At 54.5% G+C, this 20,154-nt stretch overlaps 7 protein-coding genes across 7 annotated transcripts; 4 read left to right on the top strand and 3 right to left on the bottom strand.

Annotated features, from left to right (window-relative positions):
* Window positions 1-150: 150 nt before the first annotated feature.
* On the top strand, window positions 151-1,511 carry CH63R_00620 (Plasma membrane snare protein; the record flags this gene model as incomplete). The annotated part of the gene is made up of 2 exons (XM_018295595.1): window positions 151-1,392; window positions 1,452-1,511. 2 exons carry the CDS (start codon window positions 151-153, stop codon window positions 1,509-1,511), a joined length of 1,302 nt encoding a protein of 433 aa, XP_018163957.1.
* Window positions 1,512-1,685: 174 nt separating this feature from the next.
* CH63R_00619 (Structural toxin protein) lies at window positions 1,686-2,371 on the bottom strand (the record flags this gene model as incomplete). The annotated part of the gene is made up of 3 exons (XM_018295594.1): window positions 1,686-1,740; window positions 1,798-2,041; window positions 2,107-2,371. The coding sequence occupies 3 exons, from the start codon at window positions 2,369-2,371 to the stop codon at window positions 1,686-1,688; spliced, it is 564 nt and encodes a 187-aa protein (XP_018163956.1).
* Window positions 2,372-2,616: 245 nt separating this feature from the next.
* CH63R_00618 (Helicase associated domain-containing protein) lies at window positions 2,617-4,983 on the top strand (the record flags this gene model as incomplete). The annotated part of the gene is made up of 1 exon (XM_018295593.1): window positions 2,617-4,983. One exon carries the CDS (start codon window positions 2,617-2,619, stop codon window positions 4,981-4,983), a length of 2,367 nt encoding a protein of 788 aa, XP_018163955.1.
* Window positions 4,984-5,283: 300 nt separating this feature from the next.
* Window positions 5,284-5,928, bottom strand: CH63R_00617 (Acetate non-utilizing protein; the record flags this gene model as incomplete). Its single annotated transcript, XM_018295592.1, has 3 exons — window positions 5,284-5,366; window positions 5,435-5,549; window positions 5,710-5,928. The coding sequence occupies 3 exons, from the start codon at window positions 5,926-5,928 to the stop codon at window positions 5,284-5,286; spliced, it is 417 nt and encodes a 138-aa protein (XP_018163954.1).
* A 3,659-nt stretch (window positions 5,929-9,587) lies between these two features.
* CH63R_00616 (Phenylacetone monooxygenase) lies at window positions 9,588-11,509 on the bottom strand (the record flags this gene model as incomplete). The annotated part of the gene is made up of 4 exons (XM_018295591.1): window positions 9,588-10,000; window positions 10,057-10,686; window positions 10,742-10,899; window positions 10,959-11,509. The coding sequence occupies 4 exons, from the start codon at window positions 11,507-11,509 to the stop codon at window positions 9,588-9,590; spliced, it is 1,752 nt and encodes a 583-aa protein (XP_018163953.1).
* A 2,035-nt stretch (window positions 11,510-13,544) lies between these two features.
* CH63R_00615 (uncharacterized protein) lies at window positions 13,545-14,722 on the top strand (the record flags this gene model as incomplete). Its single annotated transcript, XM_018295590.1, has 2 exons — window positions 13,545-14,021; window positions 14,081-14,722. 2 exons carry the CDS (start codon window positions 13,545-13,547, stop codon window positions 14,720-14,722), a joined length of 1,119 nt encoding a protein of 372 aa, XP_018163952.1.
* Window positions 14,723-18,716: 3,994 nt separating this feature from the next.
* On the top strand, window positions 18,717-19,469 carry CH63R_00614 (Extracellular matrix protein; the record flags this gene model as incomplete). The annotated part of the gene is made up of 3 exons (XM_018295589.1): window positions 18,717-18,909; window positions 18,966-19,289; window positions 19,345-19,469. 3 exons carry the CDS (start codon window positions 18,717-18,719, stop codon window positions 19,467-19,469), a joined length of 642 nt encoding a protein of 213 aa, XP_018163951.1.
* Between the last annotated feature and the right edge of the window lie 685 nt (window positions 19,470-20,154).

Raw genomic sequence — 20,154 nt, 5'->3', positions numbered from 1 at the left:
TTTTTTGTGTTCTTTTTACTTCTGGATTAACTTTGTACGAGAACGTTGTCTTTTTGAACTCTTCCAGAACCCCGTCACACAATCTTCCCTCACGTGTCCCGCAAACCTAGATCCCCCACCCACTCTCTGTTGTTGTCGACTTGTGTAACGATGAAGAAGTTCGGTTTCGGCAAGAAGAGCGGCGACGACGGCGACGACGCCAGCCGCTCTGCTCTCTTCGGCCGCAAAAGCAAGTCTCCCGCCCCGGGCAACGACAACCCCTACGCCCAAGCCCCCGCCGGCAACGACCCCTACGCCCAGGAAGGAAATAAATTCGCCGGCATGACGCCCTACCAGCAGGCGCGAGCCGGTGCGCCAGGTGTCGGCGCCCCTGGAGGTCTCCCAGGCGGACCCCGACCCGGCGCTGGGTATGGTGCTCCCCCTCCAGCTGCTGGAGGCTACGGTGCCGAGAAGTACGGGGCTGCGAGCGGCTACGGAGCAAACCGCTATGACAACAACCAGAATGCCTATGGATCGACTCAGCGACCAGGGGCTGCTGCTGGAGCTCGTGGCCCCGGTGGCTATGGAGGCTTGGGCCGGTCCAATAGCAACGACACGGATGCTGTTCGTGATGAGCTGTTCAGCGGTGCCCAAGACAGATACCAGCAGAAGCCTCAGCCTGGCGGCTATGGCCAGTCTGCTGTCCCTGGCGAAGATGGAGGTTACGGCGGTTACGGGGCTCCTCGCGAGCTCACGGCCGAGGAGCAGGAAGCCGAGGAGTACCGTGCCACCAAGCAGCAAATCAACGAGGTCAGAGGAGAGTCTGTCCAGACCGTCAACAGAGCGCTGCAGGCCGCTATGCAGGCGGAAGAGACCGGTCGAGCAACTCTCGCCCGGCTGGGCGCCCAAGGCGAACGCTTGCACAATACAGAGAAGAATCTGGACATGGCGACGAACCACAACAAAGTTGCGGAGGACCGCGCCAAGGAGCTCAAGACGCTCAACAGGAGCATGTTCGCCGTCCATGTCAGCAACCCATTCACATCAAAGTCGCGTGCGGCGGAGCGTGACGCAGCAGTCCTCGAACGACACCGCGCCGAACGTGAAACGCGCGAGGCGACCAGACAAGATGCCTACAAGAGTAACCAGCGCTTGGAAGAAACTTTTAAAGACATGACACTCTCCGGCCGGCCTCAAGCTAAGACAAAGTCAAGCGTCGCTGAGCGGTCCAAGTTCGTTCTCCCAGAGGATAGTGATGATGAGGACAATCAACTCGCTCAGCGGCAAGAGGACCAGATTGACGATGGTCTTGATCAATTGAGTGGTGCTGTCGGACGTCTCAATGGCCTCGCCAGGGCTCAGATGAGGGAGGTTGACCAGCAGAATATTTTGATCAACAAGATTGGCCAAAAGGTATGTCTACTTGTTCTCCATAGTGCGTTGTTCGAAGCCATGATTAACCTTGTTTACAGAGCGATGCCGTCGACGACGGAGTCAGGATGAACAGAGAGCGCTTGAACCGCATCAAGTAAGCGGACCAGGGCCACTTTCATTGGGTAAAGACAGGTCACGTACAAATCAAAGAACTAGTCTAGTCGTGAAGCATGACGAGAGGTGAAAACACATAAATTGGCGGGTTCCCTGGGTTCGGTCGCCTGTAGATTGGAGTCATCCTTGGATTACAAGCCAGTGCAGTTACGACGCAATTAGAAGTCTTCCAACTTGTACACCTCGTACGCCGGAACCTCGTATGGATGGGCGCTGCCGTCGCTTTAATTTGGCTGTAAACTTCCTTGGTATCAACCGGGACAACTTTACCTTTTCAGAGCGTCGACCGCAGCCTTGGTGACATCTCGCCCCACACATAGAACCTCGACGCGGTACTCGAGGACTTTCTCAAGATTATCGACAGCGCCAGTGTGAGGATCCGCTCCGGCGGCAGCAACAGGCATGAACTGGCCGGAGCCAATGAGCTCGAACGCGACCTGGACGTATTTGCCATTGTCGTAGACGCCGGCGCCAGTCTTGAAAACGGCGTCCTTGGTCACCGCCAGGTGGGAGGCTGCGGGGCAAGCGCATGGGGTCAGTCGACATTCTTTAGACTCAGTTATCAGGTGTTACTTGTACCTGGAACGGTGTACACGAGCTTGAAGCGATCCGCCATGGCTGAAGTTGTCGCGATGTGATGATGGTGGGGTGCGGCTAGCCTTACTGTACTGTTGGGAACCCGTTGACAATGTGAGGAGGCACTTGGGCGGGATGGGGAAAGCCGAGAATGTCGCAATATGCAATTACCATGCAAGAAGATGCTTGAAACCGAGCCTCGTATTGACATAATATTCATAGTTTGCTCCTTCTTGGAAAGCGACTGTGAGGCAGTGTGTCTTATCATATGGCGACAGATTTCACAGGAATTGCCTACAGGTTACGGATGCACTGCAACGCACGCCGTGGCCCTGAGGAAATGCGGGTACGGTGCCCAATCAAGAACGGGGCAGGGTGCCGGGAGCTAGGCGCCAGGTGTGTGAGCTTAGGACCCTCAAAAATTCTTCTTACAACCAGCTCTCTGGTCTCGACCGTGACTTCAACTACAAGTCGCCCAATGACTTCATCAGTGAGGTTGCCGAAAAAATAATCATGTCACCAATCCCAGGCGGCGAGCGCGCCTCGAAGAAGAGAAAACTCAACGATAAGAATGTCATTAAAGTCGGCAATAAAGTGATCTCCCTCGAAGGCTACCTCAACCCCCCCGCCAAGAAGGAAAAGGTAGTCCAGCAAGAGTCAGCACGAGAGCAAGCACTCGAAAAGACAGAAAATGAGGCATCGAAAGCCACAACAGAGGACTCTGAAAAGCCAGGCCACACAGCACCATCTTTCATCAAGCACCAGTCGAAAAGGCCGCACGACAAAGGCAGGCCGAGATCAGACCGAGGGCCAAGATGGAGGGAGGACCCGGCTCTGCTGAAAATCCGGCAGAAACTACCCATCTGGGCTCACCGCGAAGACATCCGAACCCGGATGGCAGAGAAAGACGTACTGCTCCTTGTCGGTGAGACCGGTTCCGGTAAAAGTACTCAGGTGCCCCAGTTCCTGGTGAGGGAGCCGTGGTGCAGGAGGCAGGTGGTCAATATCGACGGACGAGAGGCCAGCGTCGGCGGCATGATCGCCGTCACGCAGCCCCGTCGAGTTGCTGCGACGACCTTGGCCCATCGTGTCTCACGCGAAGCCGGGACGCCGCTCGGGGAAAGTCGCGAGGGAATGGTCGGCTACTCGGTCCGTTTCGACCACCAAGTGCCCAAGGGGACGAAGATCAAGTTCCTGACGGAAGGTATGCTCCTGCAGGAGCTCCTACGGGATCCGAGCCTGCGTCAATACAGCGCAGTGGTCGTTGATGAAATCCATGAGAGAAGTGTTGACGTCGACCTGGTGTCCGGTTTCCTCAAGCAGATCCTGTTGAGCGATCGGAAAGGCCGTGGCGGCATTCCTCTCAAAGTCGTCGTCATGAGTGCCACTGCCGACGTTGAACGGATCCAAGGGTTCTTTAACATTACGGACGGGAGTCAAACTGAAGAAGTCGAGGGCGACAAGCCCAGTTCTGTCGAGGTTCTCAAGATCCAAGGTCGCCAGTTCCCGGTCAAGACGATACACACTCCCAAGCCGGTACCGGATATTCAGGAATCCTTTCTGCAGACTATTTTCAAGATCCATACGGAAGAGCCGTTGCCAGGCGACATTCTGGCCTTTTTGACGGGACAGGAGGAAATCGAGTCTGCGCAGTCGCTCATCGAGGAGTACGCGGCAACGTTGGCCTCCAACGTGCCAAAGATCAAGGTTCTCCCTCTGTTCGGTCAGCTGTCGATGGAAGGTCAACACGCAGCTTTCCAGCCTGTCAAGGGCGGGTTTACGAGAAAGATTGTGCTGGCAACCAACATCGCTGAGACGTCCGTCACCGTTCCCGGCGTGCGGTACGTGGTCGACGGCGGCAAGGCCAAGGTCAAACAGTTCCGTGCCCGTCTCGGGATGGAGTCACTGCTGGCCAAGCCTATCTCCAAGTCATCTGCAATCCAGAGGACTGGCCGAGCTGGTCGTGAAGGACCTGGCAAGTGCTTCCGGCTATACACCGAAGGCACATTTGGTTCTCTAGAGGAAACAGATCTACCAGAGATTTTGAGAATCGACGTTCTTGGAGCTGTTCTGACGATGAAGGCCAGAGGCATCGACGACATTCTCGGGTTCCCCCTGATGGATACACCCGATGTCGAGGCTATCGAGAGAGCACTGGTCAGTCTCCACGGACTCGGCGCGCTCGCAGACGACGGCACCATCACTGAAGCCGGTCGCAAAATGGCGGGGTTCCCCATCGCTGCGCCCCTGGGTGCCGTGCTCCTAGCAGCCGCCAGACCCGAGTTCGACTGCGTTCTTGAGGCCATTGACATCATCTCGTGCATCACCTCGGGCGACGACATTTTCCATCAGCTCCAATCCGAAGAACAGCGCGAGGAGATCGAGGAGCTACGCAAGGAGCTCTACCGCCGCGAGGGCGACATCATCACGTATCTCACGACGATGCAGCAGTACGCTGCCGAGAATACTGACCGCATCCAGTGGTGCAAGAAGAGGAAGGTCAACATGCGCAACATGAAGACGGCGCTCAACATCCGAAAACAACTCCGCAGCCTCTGCCTCAAGGAGGGCCTGCTCGCCGAGGCGCCGCCGCCGGACCCGCAACCCTTTGCGCCGCTGGCGCCTGAGCAGGCCGAGGCACTGCTCAAGTGCTTTCTGCGCGGGTTTGTCTCCAAGACGGCCGTTCTGGCGCCAGATGCGAGCTATGTCACGTCACAGGGCAAGCACGTCGTCGCGATCCACCCGTCGAGCGTCTTGCACGGTCAGAAGAAGGAGGCCATCATGTTCCTGGAGCATGTGTTCACGCAGAAGAACTACGCCAAAAAGGTCAGCGTTATCCAGGCGAACTGGATCGTGGAGGCGTTGGAGGGTGGCGCATAGATGCCACGGATGGAACTCGGTTTGGATGTAGATGTGGATATAGATGTAGACGGCACTGGTGGTTTTACATTCTAGCTAGACGCCCTCATGAAACTGCACTCGTGTAATCAAACACCCTGCATTGATACTGTACACTCCACCTAGGTTCTCCTCCCTCTCTTCTTCTCTCTCTATCCATGTGCCCCGAGGTAAGATTTCATTGCGCCTGGTTCCTAATTCCGAACCACGCCGATGAAGATTGTTGATGCGAGTAAGTCATCAATGCCCAATATTCCAAAGCAATACAAAACAATATCAGCATCATGACTCTTCTTCCGCGTCGCCCCGCTCGCGCCTCTCGCGAATCGCCTTCATCAACTCATACAGCTGGCCGATCTGCTCATCTACAGTTGCATAGTGTTAGACGTCCCCGCGACGTTCTCCTCGACCCGAGTTCGCGGGCAAGACTTACCGCTCATCTTGGCAACCTTAACAGGGTCAATCTTCTCCCCGCGCCATTGGTCGCCCTCAATCTTTTGGGCGTACAGTTGCCACTCGGTGAGGAAACCGATCTGAGAGAGGAGGGTCTGTGTCAGTGGGAGGAGGAAAAACAAATGAGATGAGAGGGGGGGGGGCCGATGTCTTGTCCTTCGGATGACGGGAATAGCTAGTCGCCTGAGACGATATGGGAGAAAGAGAGGGAAACGGGGGAGAAAGCGTTGCGAGGGGAAAGCAGGGGGATCTGACCAGGTGCGCTGGGTTGTCGACGTTGCGGTGCGCGCGGAACTCGGCCTTGATATACTCGTCGCCCAGCACCCGCATCTCGGAGGGCAGGTGCTTGCGGTGCGCGCGGAACAGACGGCGGTACAGAGGGAGGGGCGGCAGCAGGGCCATCGGCGCGGGGCGGAGGCCGCTCCCCTTGGGGACTGAGGCCGAGGCCATTTTCAGGACCGACGAGGGCCGCATCGGTACTGATCTCTTTGATGAGGACGACGGTAGGAGATTGATGATGGGCCGTGGTTTATGAGCTCGGCTCGGCGGCTTCTACCAGCTGTGGAACGTGGCTTATGTTCCAAGGCACAAGTTGACAGCGAATGGGTTCTGTCTGGTATCGAAGTGCCCGCTCTTTTCAACTCCAAGTTCGCCGGGTTTGCTTTGGACAAACTGCCGGAACCACGATATTGAATGACGCTTGTCCGCTGGCTCCCAAGTCACCATTTTCTTGAGCAAGTCCAATAGGTGACCCATACAGTGTCGATAACGCCATTATAGACACGGTATCGATTCCTCTGCCTTTTGACGTGAGACTCGGCAACCTCTTCCATCTGTACGCTTCAAGTCATGACAGCCCAGGCCCCTGGATCATCCGTTGGCTCGGGCAAGTCAATACCTTGTCGGCCTATACACGCCCTAATGTGCTGCAGCAGCTGGACGAGGAACCTCTCGTCGTCGGATTTGAAGTTTAGGTGGAAGCATTCGAGCAAGCTGCTTGGCACTGGAATTGGAGTACGTCTGGATGCGTGGAAGCCACTCTTCCTCTGTCATCCTCTCCAGCCACTGGAGTACACGGTCAGTATTCGGCTTGCTTGCCCCCGTCCTTGACTTCCGATCTTATCACAGTGGGCGTGGTGTTGGGTTAGAGAGTTGAGTCCATGCATGTCATCAATCAGATATGAAGCGTTGCTGTTTCGCTGGTAGGTCCGGAGAAAGTAGAGGTATAGTTTCTGTACGCGATGGTGCAGACAAAAGCCAGGCCCCGTTCTCTGCTGCCGTCGAGCATGACAGTCTTTTCCAACGACCTGTCAACCACCACATCTTGTATGAGTTTCTCGAATGCTTTCTCCCCGGTAGTCGCGGTCTGGGGGTTTTGCTGGGGCCAGCCGCTTCTCAAAGACGTTGCATGATCTCATCCAGTACGACCAGTTCCGAAATTCCCCTGGTTCTCCCGCGATCTGCATTGAGTCAAGAGGGCATTGTCATTAGCTCATGTTCCTGCTGTGGCAGAAGACAGAGAGAGTGAAGGAGGGGGGGGGGGGGGGGGTTCGGGCCTTCCCTCACGAGTTTCTCCTAGGTTTCCAGCTACTGCGTGTTTATACGACGTAGCAAGAGACAATCAGCAGATTGGTCCATTGCTGGCCATCACATGAAGAATTGTGGTCAATTATGGAGTCAAAATCAAAGCGAAACCGAAGGTCAGATCTCAAGTATAGTCTGGGGCAGAACTTGACTTTTGCCGGACAATAGAGATACAATGCTAGAAATGAGTCGAGCCATCATCCAGGCAGACAGAATCTACCCCGCGGTGAAGCGGATGAGAGCAGAAACGAGCAAGACTGTACAGCCGGGAAACAGCTGTACTGAAGGGTCAATGATCCCAGCCAACCGACTTCAGTCAGACTTAACCGCTCGAAACGGTCCCAATGTGATAAGAGGCCTCTCCAGGAGATCACCTGATACAGTCTCCAGGCAACAAGGGGGAACACAGCCATACACCAACCAACTGGCTTCTGGTGTTCTTTTTGCCAACTCCCAAAACACAGCCTTCACATGTTTCATCAGAAACACATGTTGACATCGTCGTTTGCTGTGTGAAATATGCAACCAGTTCCGATCATCTCTTAGCCGAGTGGAATGGATCTGTTCCTTTGCTTGCACGCCTCGCTCGACAAATCAGGGGATGTCCAACCGGATTATCCGCATAGCCCGGCGGCAATGCGTGTTGCCATCAGATGTCAACAAGGGCAGGCTAGTGTGGTAAAAGGGGACGAAAGATCCAAGACGTGTTGGTAGCGCAGTGAGGTGGTCTGCCCGAGGTCTCTGGCATCTGTCGCACTTGTGACATACTTTTGTATGTGTGTGAAAGATGGTTATAGTAGTCTTGGAAGGAGATATTCTGAGCACATACAGTATTTGTTCATGAGTGCCAGCCACTAATATGGGGAACCGATAGAGACGCTGCCCTGTTCTGCTGCGCTCTTTTCTATCATCGCCTCAGTAAAATAAGACATGTCCTTGGCTCTGGTTCTTTGTTTCTTTCACTTTATCCTAGTTGTTTTTTCATTTTTTCAGATACAACAAGTCACGATGAGTATTCATCTCATGTACATCAGCATGGGCGTCTGTTTCCCCCGTTGAAGTTCCGACATCACTTTCCACATCACAGGATGTACCAGATGAGGGAGACGGCCACAGAAGCTGCGGCTCATCTGCTTCTAGGGTTCCTCTACAACTCTTAATCGGTCTAAGCAATCAAACGTCTGTAGTCACCTTCTCTTTGCGGGATAAACACGAACTGAACATCCAGAGTAGGGCCTCAAGCTCGGTTTCTAGATAGAGCTGGCCAGCTGGCTAATCTGTCTTAGGCATAAGTAGTTGCTTCATGCCGGCTGTAGAAAGACTGATGGTACGAGAGCAAGCGACTAAGTAGTGTGAAAATAGCTGTATACGAAGTCATTCCGAGTTGGGTTGAACACTTTGGCGTATACGGCGGTATGTCGAGTTGCCAGTCTCCTTTGAGCAACACCGCGGTACGCTCCTGAGTAGCCGTTTGTATCCCATGTAGGTTTCGCCCATTGTCCGCCTATGTGAGAGGAAGCACCAGGGTCATCCGCAATCTCGGCCAGATGCGTAAACAATTTCTGAAATGGGGCTATAGGAACGATGTCCTTGGTATCAAGAAGTAGCAGTACGACACCGCCCAAAACTCCAGACGCAGGTTCACCAAGGAAAGAAGCCTAAGGGGTACTTACTTGCCTTTGTACCCTTTTAAACTGCGTCTACACGTAGATGCCTTGATAACTGCTTACTCGGGCGTGATACAATGGCAAGCCATGTCTGTCATGACACAAAAACTTATTGAAGCAGAACAGCGTGCTTAGAAAGTCTTCAAGTATCGCTAGTCTTATGGCAAAAGGACGAATGTGGCTTGGATTAGGACCACAGAAAAACGGGCACACACACCACCCCCGGAAAACTCCACATGAAGCTGGTTTGCCTTTGGTTCACGGGAAAAAAGATGCGTGGTTAGTCGACTGTATGAAGAGTACCCCGGAGCCCCCATACTACTCAACATTCTTATCTCAAAGCCTGAACCCTTCTCTCGTTAACCCTCGGAGAACGTGGCCTCGCCAAGCTCGTCAAAAGTCTGAGACAACTGCTCACAAAAAACCGCCTGTAACAACAACGCTGTTGTCATTCGACGCAAGTCCTAGCTTTCACGCGGCAACCCTTCACTGGTATTGGGAGAGTAAGACGCAAACCGCCAGACTGCGCATCGAATGCCGCGCCAAGCCACCTAGACCCAACCACTCAATGACCCAGTAACCGAGACATCGGACGACTTTCGCATGCTGCGGCTCCTCCGAGAAGTCTCAGCTTAAGAGTCGACCCGAGACGCAAAAGGGCCTTTACGCCCCCAGTTCGACTTCACTAGGTCAAATATCTCGTCACATTTCACCATTAGTACCTGATTCAGTCTCGTTAAAAAGATGACTTCATATTCGGCGTGCCAAGATGCAAAAGACCCATCCCAAATCAATGCCAGCAGACCACCCAGAATAAGTCCGGCCTTCTAATCCCTGTCGATGTACAGGGTCCTGTTAAGCAATGTCTCCTGCCAGCATACCTCACGAAGCGGGTACTCCGGCCTTGAGCATCGCCATCTCCGGCGCAGTGAAGCCATTGCCCAGATAGGCGAAGCGGTTCTGCCTTGCATTCTCATACGTGTACTCCCAGTCCTCGCCCCTGAAGTGTTCCAAAAGCTGGATAAAGTGCGTCCGGCTCCCAGGGTACAGACCCGTCACGGGACCGTTGACCTCGCCCTGCTTGTACCAGGACCTACATCCGCCCGCAAAGACCGTACGCGGCATGAAAGCTGTGATATGCTCAAAGTAGTCCTCAACGGCGGCTTCCGAAGGGGCGATGGTTCGAATGCCCTGCGTTTGACACTTGCGGATTGCGGTGGCAATATAGCTGGCGATGTGCTCGCTGAGTGTGAAAACATCGCCCTGTACGATAGGAGCGTTGGGGCCTAGGAACTCTGAGGGAAGCCACAGTCAGCGTTGTTGCGGTGAACTGGAGAGTGCATCGACTTACTAAAGTAGTTGGGCAGGCCTGCGACGGCGAGGGACATGTATGCTTTGGGTGTTTGCTCAGACCAGATGTCCTGCAAGTTGCCGTGCCGGCCAACAAGCGGGAAAGCAGGGCGAAACGAAGAATCGAAGCCAGTAGCACAGATGATGGCATCAACCTCGAGAATTTCACCATTGGACAGCTCTATGCCCCGAGATACAACCCTCCTGATGCAATCAGTGTGAAGAGAAACCCTTGGGTCATGGAACGACTCGAGATATCCGGGTGCAGGAGTGAGCCGCTTGCACCCCAGGGGAAAGTCGGGTATTAGCTGCTTGCAGAGCCTCTCGTTGCCCCCCAGCATGGCCGTCATGAACTCTCTTGTCTTTCCCAATGCCCATGCCTGTTGAGGACTGTCGGCGATGAGGGAAACGGCAAATTTGATGTTTGAATCCATCTCGAGCGTCTGCGCGAACGTCTTGTAAAAAGCCCGGTCGTCCTGGAACTTCGCAATGGTCGCCGCCGAGAATCGTTCTTCCTCGTCCATCTCAATCTGTTCTAGCAGAGAAGCGGAAGGGCCCATTTTCATTGTGGTAATCCGAGGCGGGATGATCAGGGTTGGTGTACGGATGATGTGGTGAAGTTTCTTCACGTCTGCCTGCTGTAAGTACCGTGAACCCGTTCGACAGCCAGCAGATCAACAACTCACGGGGCCTAATAGCTGGAACAATCTGGACACCAGACGCTCCGTTTCCAATGACGACCACCGCCTTGTTTGCGTAGTCGAAGTCCTTGGGCCAGTTTGCGCTGTGGACAACGGCCCCCTTGAAGTCAGACAAGCCCTCAAGGTCTGGGAACCTCCATTTGCTGTAGCCATCAGAAGCCAATCTTCAAGCATGATTGACTGAGAATGAAACAAAACGTACTTCAGGATACCGGTTGAGTCGATGAAAAAGTTGGCGTAGTCCTCAAAGACCCCACCGGTCTCCAAGTCCTTGATCTGCAAATCCCACACGGCCCGGTGCTCAGACCAAACCGCTCCCACGACCCGGTGCGAGGTCTTGATGTAAGGCCGCAGGTTCTCGTCATCACAAATCCGACACAAGTACTCTTGGATCTCGACTGCGGGAGCGAAGAAGCTCGACCAGGCCGGGTTCGGCCTCCATGTGAATTGGTAGTTGTGGCTGGGTACGTCGCACTTACACCCCGGGTAGCGGTTCTCAAACCAGGTACCTCCGACGTCCTCGTTTTTCTCGTAGATGACAAGTTCGAAGGTTGAAGCACCAAGCGTGTTTCTGAGGGTGCGGATCAGGTTGATGCCGCTGGCTCCAGCGCCAACCCCGATGATACGGATGGGACGAGGTGTTCCAAACGGCGCTTCGCGTATTGTGTAGGCGGCGCTGTATTGGTCAGCGTGGCCAGATCCGCTGCCTTGGGCGTCGACATGTCGAGAGAGTTGGGGGATCTGGCGTGTCATTGTGAAGCCGTTGAGTTGTAGAGAGCTGAATGGGCAACGGAAAGGAGGAATGGAGTGGTTTATATCAGGTCATGTCGCGGATGGGGTCGAGGTCCTCGAAGAAGAAGGCGCCGCCAAGTGGCTGCAATGCGTCTCTTTCCGAACAAGCGCATTTGTTCTATTCCTTTGGTGGAGTTACGGCTCGACAGAGGAGGGAATAGGCGGTGCATGTGGTCTCCAGCAGGTGCAGCGCGCTGGGCCGTCATGAAGAATGGCCAATGAATCCCAAGACACATATAGTCGAGAATGAAATTGAAACAAACGAACCAAAGAAAGAAAGCAAAGACAGGCCCCAAGAGACATTGCCTGCCTCGCCAGTTGCAGGGTCGGTCCAGGTAGATTTCGACTGCCCCAACACGACTAACACGACGACCACACCATCTCCCTCACCTCGATCTGCAAGCTAGCGCAGCACGTAATTCTTGTCAAGAAGCATAGACTTGATGATAAAAAAGAGACAGCTCACGTGAAACAAGCCGTTAGACTCGAAAAACTCCAATGGATATGGATACCCGTCATGTCAAATTGGGGTCAAGAGGTCGGAGGTGTCTGCAACGGGGGTCATTGTTGGCTGGTTTACGGCCGGGGCAGGTTACTCAGTCTTGGCCAGTGGAACGGCATATGGTGTGGCTGCACCTATCCAAACAACTCGAAAACAAGACTGGACCATGAGGGCAACGGCAGAATTGACGAAATGGCTACTCTGCTTGCCTGCTAGCTTGTTGCGGTCAAGCAAGGTCTGGTTCAAAAAGGGCCCCGGCTGGATAATGTCGTAAACCATCCAACCACGATGAGAGGCCGGGCTGAGGGGCGCCCGAGGCCTGGGATCCAGGACGGTGAGTGGCGAATCATGAACTTTCTCACGCTCAAGGATGGAGACTTGGAGTCGGAGCTGGATCGTGGTAAGTGCCGTAGACGGTAACCATGCGGAGCCGGTACGGATCCTGTCGAGTATCTACGTAGGTAAGGCAGGCAGCAAGGGGGGGCGAAGTGGGATAGCCGCATCCATTTTGGGGAGGAGGATGATGCGGCTACGAGGTTCGCCGGCAACACCCCAGCTGCTGACGGGGAGGGGATTCCTGAGGCCTTATCGTGCGGGTTGCCGGGTAAAGGAATCGCGAGTGCCGGGTCCAGCATCGATCGGCCGCGAGGTTGTTCGGCGCCGCATCGTAGGAGTGAGAGAGCAGGGACTTCGTGCGTTTGCTGACCATTGAGACATGGGATCTTGCTGAGAAGCGCAAGGCTCGAACTTCACAGGATCCTCCAGGTCTCGAAATGCGGAGATGTGTGTGGTGGGCGTCTAATCCGTATCGCACACACTTGCAGCTGAGTTCCGAACCACCTGAGAGCACCTTGCAGGGTGGCGCTGTCAACGCAGCCGCCGTTCAGCTTGAGGCTTCTGTGAGTTCCTGTGTGTGCGGGTGCGTGTGCGTGTGCGTGTGCGTGTGAAGAGACAATGCAAGGAAGACGCAGTCAGATATGTGCAGGGGATGAATGGGTTCGGTTATAGAGGACCTCCCCGAATGTTGGGCAGCCTATCGGGACTGCAGTGTCGCATCGCTTTCGACATTACTATTGTAACTCGCATCTGGTGCTGGGATGCAAGTACAAGAAAACAAGCACGAGAGAAGGATCGGTCCCATGAAAGACTACAGTCCCGCACCATGTTTGTCTGTAATCCGGATGACGCATTGAGGGGCCCGTTCGGAGTTGTTGGCCATTGGCTAGTTTGCGACCACGGATTTGTTTGTTTATTGAGATAGTTGAGATGATATAAAACCCACCGACAAACGGCATGCACTACCAATGAGTGATAGGTACCTGCCAGGCAGTCTGGCTCGGTGAACATCCAATAGGAGATGGCGATTCGTGCTTCTTTGGTGTGAGTCCGCTCGCCCCCACATTTTGTTAGGTCTCTTCCGGCACTCACCTTTCGCAGGTCAAGTAGGTACAAAATTCTTTGCAACCCCCGCGGCACATATCGCTTCACGGTACAATGGCATCCTCAGCATTTTCCTTCGGCTTCGGCGGCGATGACATAGAGGGCGACTCTGTCCCGGTCGCCGAGGCCCCCGCGTCTGTCCCGGGGCCCGAGACCCCGCCGTCTGCTGCAGCCAGCGCCTTCCCGGTACCGGGCAAACCCCAGCTACCGCCCACCAGTCACGCCCTGCAGGATATGCTCGCGAGACTGCCCTCCAAGGTCGCCTTCAGCACTCTGGATATTACCCTTGACGACGGAAGTGTCATCCGCATTCCGCGTCGAGAACTTTGGGACGTGCGAGTGCAGCTCATGGCAGAGGATGAGGCCGCCAGCGAGGGCCCCGAAGCCGAGGGACTCGGCAGCCACGACGTCAAGACAGGCGTTTATGAGGGCGGTTTTAAGAGTTGGGAGAGTAGCGTTGATCTGGTCAAGGTGCTCGCCAGCGGCCCATATATCGAATCGTTGAAGCAACGGCCTCTCCGAGTGATCGAGGTACGAGAACTGACGCGCGTTGTCTTGCTCCAGTGGCGACCGATGCTAACACCGCGCAGCTTGGATGCGGCACAGCACTCCCTTCTCTGGCCCTAATGCAGTGGGCCATAAGGGATTCGGCGCCAAGATCGCCGCTTCTGCTCACTCTCGCCGACTACAACCCAACGGTTCTGCAGTTGGTGACACTGCCCAACTTCATCCTCGCTTGGGCTCTTGAACACAGAGGCCAAAGCCCTGTTTTACACGAGGCGTTTGCGCTCGAGGACGAACTCGAATTCACGCCCGAGGTGTTGCGGCTGTTCCAGGACTTCCTTGCCTCTTCTCAAATTTCTCTCAACTTCCTTTCTGGTGGTTGGTCAGCCGAGTTGGTCAATCTCCTGTATGAGACTCAGTCCAAGCTGGACAAGTCCGACAGCTTCGATACCCTGCTTTTAGGAGCCGAAACCATATACTCGCCATTCGCGCTGGAGGCCTTCAATGAGATGGTCTTCGCCCTCCTCAGCAAGGAGCAGAGCGAGCGCAGCAACTGCCAGTCGCAGGCGCTGGTCGGAGCAAAGAGGCTCTACTTTGGAGTGGGAGGTTCGCTCGATGATTTCGTCGACAAGGCCCGGGGAAAGGGCGCGACAGTGGTCCAGGTCAGAGAGGAGGCTGAGGGCGTCCGGCGAGGAGTCGTCTGCTGCACATTGAACGCATCCCATTGATAGACATCGTTCTAGTCCAGGCCGTCGATGAGGTGTCTGTCTTCAATCCTTTGTACCACTTCTACAGCGTCGTCGTCCAACATACTGCGTCTGATTTTTCGATGGATGAAGACTGAAGCATCAACGGTCAAGTCGAGAGAAGCGCTTCGGCAGGGTCACAACAGCCGGAGTGCCAACGCTTAACAAGATCACTCGTTGACACTGCGAATAGCCATTCGTCTTGCCAAATTTTCGGAAAGGGCGGAGCAAGGGCTGCTTGTGCTATAGATGATCGTTGTATACTATGTATGCCCTGAGCCCCCAACAAGACATTGTCGTTTCGACTCTTGGGATCAGTGACGCAGCCATGCAGCCACTATACGCGGGCGTTCGGTCCGCGAGACGTCGGCTGATGAGCGCGGCTGCGGCGCTGCAGAACAGTCATCTGTCTGACTCCGGCGACCTGCCTCTGCTGGAACAGCACAATTAGTGTTGGAAGTTGCAGCGGTGGGCATTCCCGCCATCGCCACTAGGTGTTGTTCTTTTTACGTCACCCGCGTCAAGTCTGAAAACGTCGCATTCCTGGCGAAGTTCCATTCCAGCACCGTATCAGAGTGAAACACGTCCTCAGGCAAATAGGTTTGGTCCATATCAGCCTCGAGTGTTTTGCCACTACCACGGGATGTGTACGTGGGGCTGGGCGGGCTGATAGTGTGTGTACACTAGGATACCGGCAGGTTCTGTGTGTGTGTATGTGTGTGTGTGTGTGCAAGGTGTCGATAGCCAAGCCTGTCAGGGGGACCGCGACGGCAGCTTGAAACCCCAAGGTGAGCCAGAAAGGCGAAAATTTGGGCTCGTTGATAAACCCAACGGGTTGGTACGATGGCACCGGCGTACTTTATACAGTGGTTGCATTGCTCTGTATACAACATCAATAGCGGCAGATGTTTCGAAGCTTTGGACGACAGTCAAGCCAGACGACAACGCCCTGCAGATGCTGCAACTTCTCGTGAACGGTTGTCGGCCGGCTGCGGAAACCCTTCGGATGGATGTTCACCTGGTTTCCTCCTTCCTGCATGGACAGCGCAGGGAAAAGAACCCCAGTCAACTGCAAATCCAGTTGAGCTCTAGAGACCGGGCCAGCCGGTCGCTGGTAGTCCAAGCCGGTCCTCTATTGGAGCTTAGGAAAATGGACCAATGCGCAGGATGCAGGTACCGTGGAAGCCGTCAAATAGCGCGACGCTGAGGAGATGATTTCGCCAATGATGGTCTCCACAACGGGCCCCAACGAGGTGCGCCTCAAGATTGCACTCGATGAGAGCTGAGAGAGCAATTGGGGAAACGCTTGACGTCGCAGCGTCTTTGTTTTCTTCTTAAATACAGGCATTGACCGAGTTGTCCTTTTTTCTCACGAACCTAACCAGCAGTTAGCTGAAGAAAGCAACCCAGTCAGCCGAACGAGAGCGAGATGACCGCTTTTGCGCGATGTTCATGAGAGGTCCGACCAGACACCAGGGGGACAGGGGCCATAAAGGTACCTTGCAGCTGCTTGCAATGAGAGAAGGGGTGACGGCATGAATGGCGGACTGGCAGGCGGGCCGCGTGTGAAGATATGAGAGGCAAAGGATCACACAACTTGTTGCCCGCGACCTTGGACAGTTGGACTGGGGTCAGATTCTTATTCGGCGATCTAGAAAACCACTGCGGCGCAGCCTGGCTCGTCATTAATGGTAGGAAGATTGCCACATTCCAGACTGATGCGCGTCTGACTATTGGCACGAACCAGGACCAAGAGATCACGGCCCATCACATCGAGCATCAGCGCGTTCTTGCAGTTGATCACAATGTCATACCTGTGCCCCTGCGAAAACAAACATTGACGTTCGTCCGAATGCCGTGGGTGCACAGAATTGGACAGGCCACCGACGCAAGCGTTCGAGCATCAGCGCGTTCTTGCAGTTGATCACAATGTCATACCTGTGCCCCTGCGAAAACAAACATTGACGTTCGTCCGAATGCCGTGGGTGCACAGAATTGGACAGGCCACCGACGCAAGCGTTCCGCTGATGTATAGGGTTCAAGCGCATCAAGGTTTGGGCGTGCCACGTAAGAATGTTACCGCTGCTGCTTGGAACAGGCCAATCTGCTGGAGACCCTAAATAGCATCGTGGGTAGCGTTCGGTCTGGATAGGAGTCGTCACCTCCAATAGCGTGATGGGGGACTTTGCAGCTGTCATGGCATCTGGCATCCATCGCTGATGAGATCGTAGACAGCTCATTACTGGTCCGCTGTAGGTAGAGTTTGGGCTCGAAAGATCGAACACGAGCTGGAAAGGAGGGTGGAGGGATGGACGCTGTTGGTTGCGCACGCAATTGCAGGCTGAGCCGGGCGTCAGCGGCAACAGTACCGTGCAGTAGCAGCAGCATTGCGCATTCTTGTGGGGGGCGAAAAAGACTCGACCGTCCTGTTTATTGCCCCATTCGACGAAGGTAACTTCGGAAGGCGATGGCTGTCTGAAGTGCGCGAGAATGTGAGGGAAGTCTCTGATCCTCCCTTGCTGCGCCTCGAACGACCTGGATCGACAGGAACTTGGGCCATCATCGGCCCAGGGCGAGAAATGCGGGACGCGCAAGAGGATATGGGCGAGAGTCAGGGACTGGAGACCGGCGCAAAGCAGGGCAAGGGAAGGGACATCTTGACTCTTGAGCCGTTCCAGCGGATTCCAAGCTTCCAACGGGGGGTGCAAGTCGCTGTGGACTGACAATCGAGGAGAACCTTGGAAAGAGAAGCCAACCGGGGAACTGATGTATGAAAGATTGTGCCATTGCCCATGCGCATTGTTCGAATTGTCGACGACGACTCACCTAGAAGGGCCCGGACCCAGACACGAACCGTCGAGGGCCCTTGTCAGATGAGCCAATGAGGGGACCGCTGGCCACCCCGGGGATACAAGGAAAGCCGGGTGTATCATCCATAGTCCTGCTGATGTTGGGGAGCTGCACTGTACATCGTAATAGTGTAGCAAAGGGTTGGTGGCAAGGTAGGCCAATCTCACACGGCTACTCGGGCAGGTAGGTAGGTACTTGTATCCATGTCAAGAACCAAAGCCACCGGGCGACGGTGACCAAAATGAAAGATGATGAAGCCCGGGGCTCTTATTAGCGCTTGGCCCGGGTTCGCTAGGTTCTCTCTGTAACAGGGGTACCCTCCCAGAATTTTCCACCCTAGTCCCATTTTGGGACATGTGCCACCCCTGTTGCTGGGGCTTCTGGGCTAAGTGGGATAGAAACCGCCCTCGCCGGTCGTCGCTTCCTGACGCCGTCGACTTTGTTAGGTGCTTTCCGCCAGTGGGAGCCGTGATGCCGTCCGCGGCTTCCTCGTCCCAGAGAGAAGGTGCGCGGTTGCTCCTGCTGTTGCTGCGTCAGCTGCTTGTTGTAATGTCAACATTGCTTTACAAACAAGGAAGGCTGCAATTAAACAAACCCCTTTCTACCTCAGTATCTACTTCTATGACACCTGCCGATTCTTTAAAATCAAGTGCGCCCAACTCTTCTCACTTAGCAGGCCCAGCAGTTTCATCTTCTCTCATCCAAAAGGCACCGTCGTTAACACCAGGCACACACCCAGGATTGCTCTTTTGTGGTGTCGGTTCTTCTTTACCCACCCATCCACACACACCCCCCTTCAAGTAATAATAGGAACCTTTAGGCACGACACTGATGTAAGTCGCATACCTCCGCAAAATCCGCACCCCCCAGGCTCCTTCCATGCTCTACCCCTGATTTGGCTTCGCCTAATTTCGCGCCTGCGAGATGGGGGAAGCCTTTTTCTACTCCTCTGCCCCCCCTTCCCGTCCGAGTCTGTTCCTGTTCTTGTTTCCTCACGAGCCTATTCCTGACATTCGTTGTTCACAATTTTTTTTTTTTTGCTAAATTCAAGCAGTTCGATACCTAATAACCATAACACTCACTCGCTCTCGTCGCCTGTTTTTCGAAAACCATTCAATCCGTCACAATGAAGAGCTTCACCTCCGTCCTCGTCGCTGGCTTCGCCGCTCTTGCCCAGGCTGTTCAGCTTACCAACAGCAACTACGACGTCCAGGCTGGCGAGCCTTTCACTTTCACCTGGTCTGATGCTCAGGGTCCTGTCACCCTCACCCTGAAGAACGGCCCCAGTAACAACCTTAACACCGTCCAGGTCATTACCTGTGAGTATTTGTCCACCTCGCAAGTCCTGAGAACTTGATTCTGATTATTATTGCAGCTGGCCAGTCCGGTACCTCGTTCACCTGGACCCCTCCTTCCACCCTCGCCACCGACCAGTACGCCATTGAGATCACCGACGGCACCGGCACTCCCAACTACTCTGAGCAGTTCACACTGACCACCGACGTGACTGCCTCGGCCTCCGTCTCCTCTGCCCTCTCCACTGTCTCGTCCACCGCCACCAGCGTCGTCTCTGTTTCTACCATCACCTCCTCTGTCTCCTCTACCTCTGCCTCCTCCTCCGCTGAGAGCAGCGCTATCTCCTCAGCTGCTAACTCCACCTCGGCCTCCACCGTCGCTACCTCGACCCGTGCTAGCACCCGTACGTATACCTGAAGATGGAAGCATGAGAGGACCAAACTAACAAAGCAAAACAGGCACCAGCGCTACCGGCGAAGCCACCACTACCCCCACCACCGTCCCTACCAGTGACTCTGTTCGCATTGGGTCCCCCATTGCCCTTATTGGCCTCACTGTCGCGGCCATGCTTTGCTTCCAGTAAGCGTGGGCTTGGTGATGAAGGGCATCCAGACTGTCTGGGGCCCTATGACTGGTACATGATGCGATCAAGGGTTTATAATACAGTAATGCGGTCCAAGAACTATTAGGATTAGGCGTTGCACTGGGAATGAAGCAGAGGCCAAGAGGTAGCAACAAAGCTATCGAAAGAGAGCCGAGAGTAAACGGCGTGCTACTTGAGTCTATCCAAGTTGTCTGGATCTATCTGTACACACGATCAACAGGCAAGACCAATGCATTGTTTGGTTGCATTTTATCAATAATCTTGAAACTTCCCGTCCGTCCGCCTGTGACATGCCTTGACATCTTCAATTGTGTAACATTCACTCCGCAGACCTGGCGTCTTTTCAATTGCCCATTCGGGTTCCGTGCATACATATGTATGACTGTCGTCGCTTGTCCTGTACCTGTGAACATCATCCTCCCGCCTGTGCCTTCGTGCAACTCAAACGTGCGACTGACATGGGTGCTGACATGCACTGTGGCTTGGGCTTTCCCTGGGGTGCGTGTGACAGGAAACTCAGGCAGGGTAGTCGAAAACAAACTCAAACATCGATTAGCAGTTCGTCCGAAGTAACCAGAAGATATATACACTTTATCTCTTTGTGACAGCAAAACCAGTCAGTCTCTTTTCCCAGCAAGGAATAAAGATATGCTCGATGTTTTGA

This window comes from Colletotrichum higginsianum, chromosome 1 (genome assembly GCF_001672515.1).
Source record: "Colletotrichum higginsianum IMI 349063 chromosome 1, whole genome shotgun sequence".
Classification (NCBI taxonomy): Eukaryota; Fungi; Ascomycota; class Sordariomycetes; order Glomerellales; family Glomerellaceae; genus Colletotrichum; species Colletotrichum higginsianum.
This window is presented reverse-complemented; position numbering and strand designations above follow the sequence as displayed.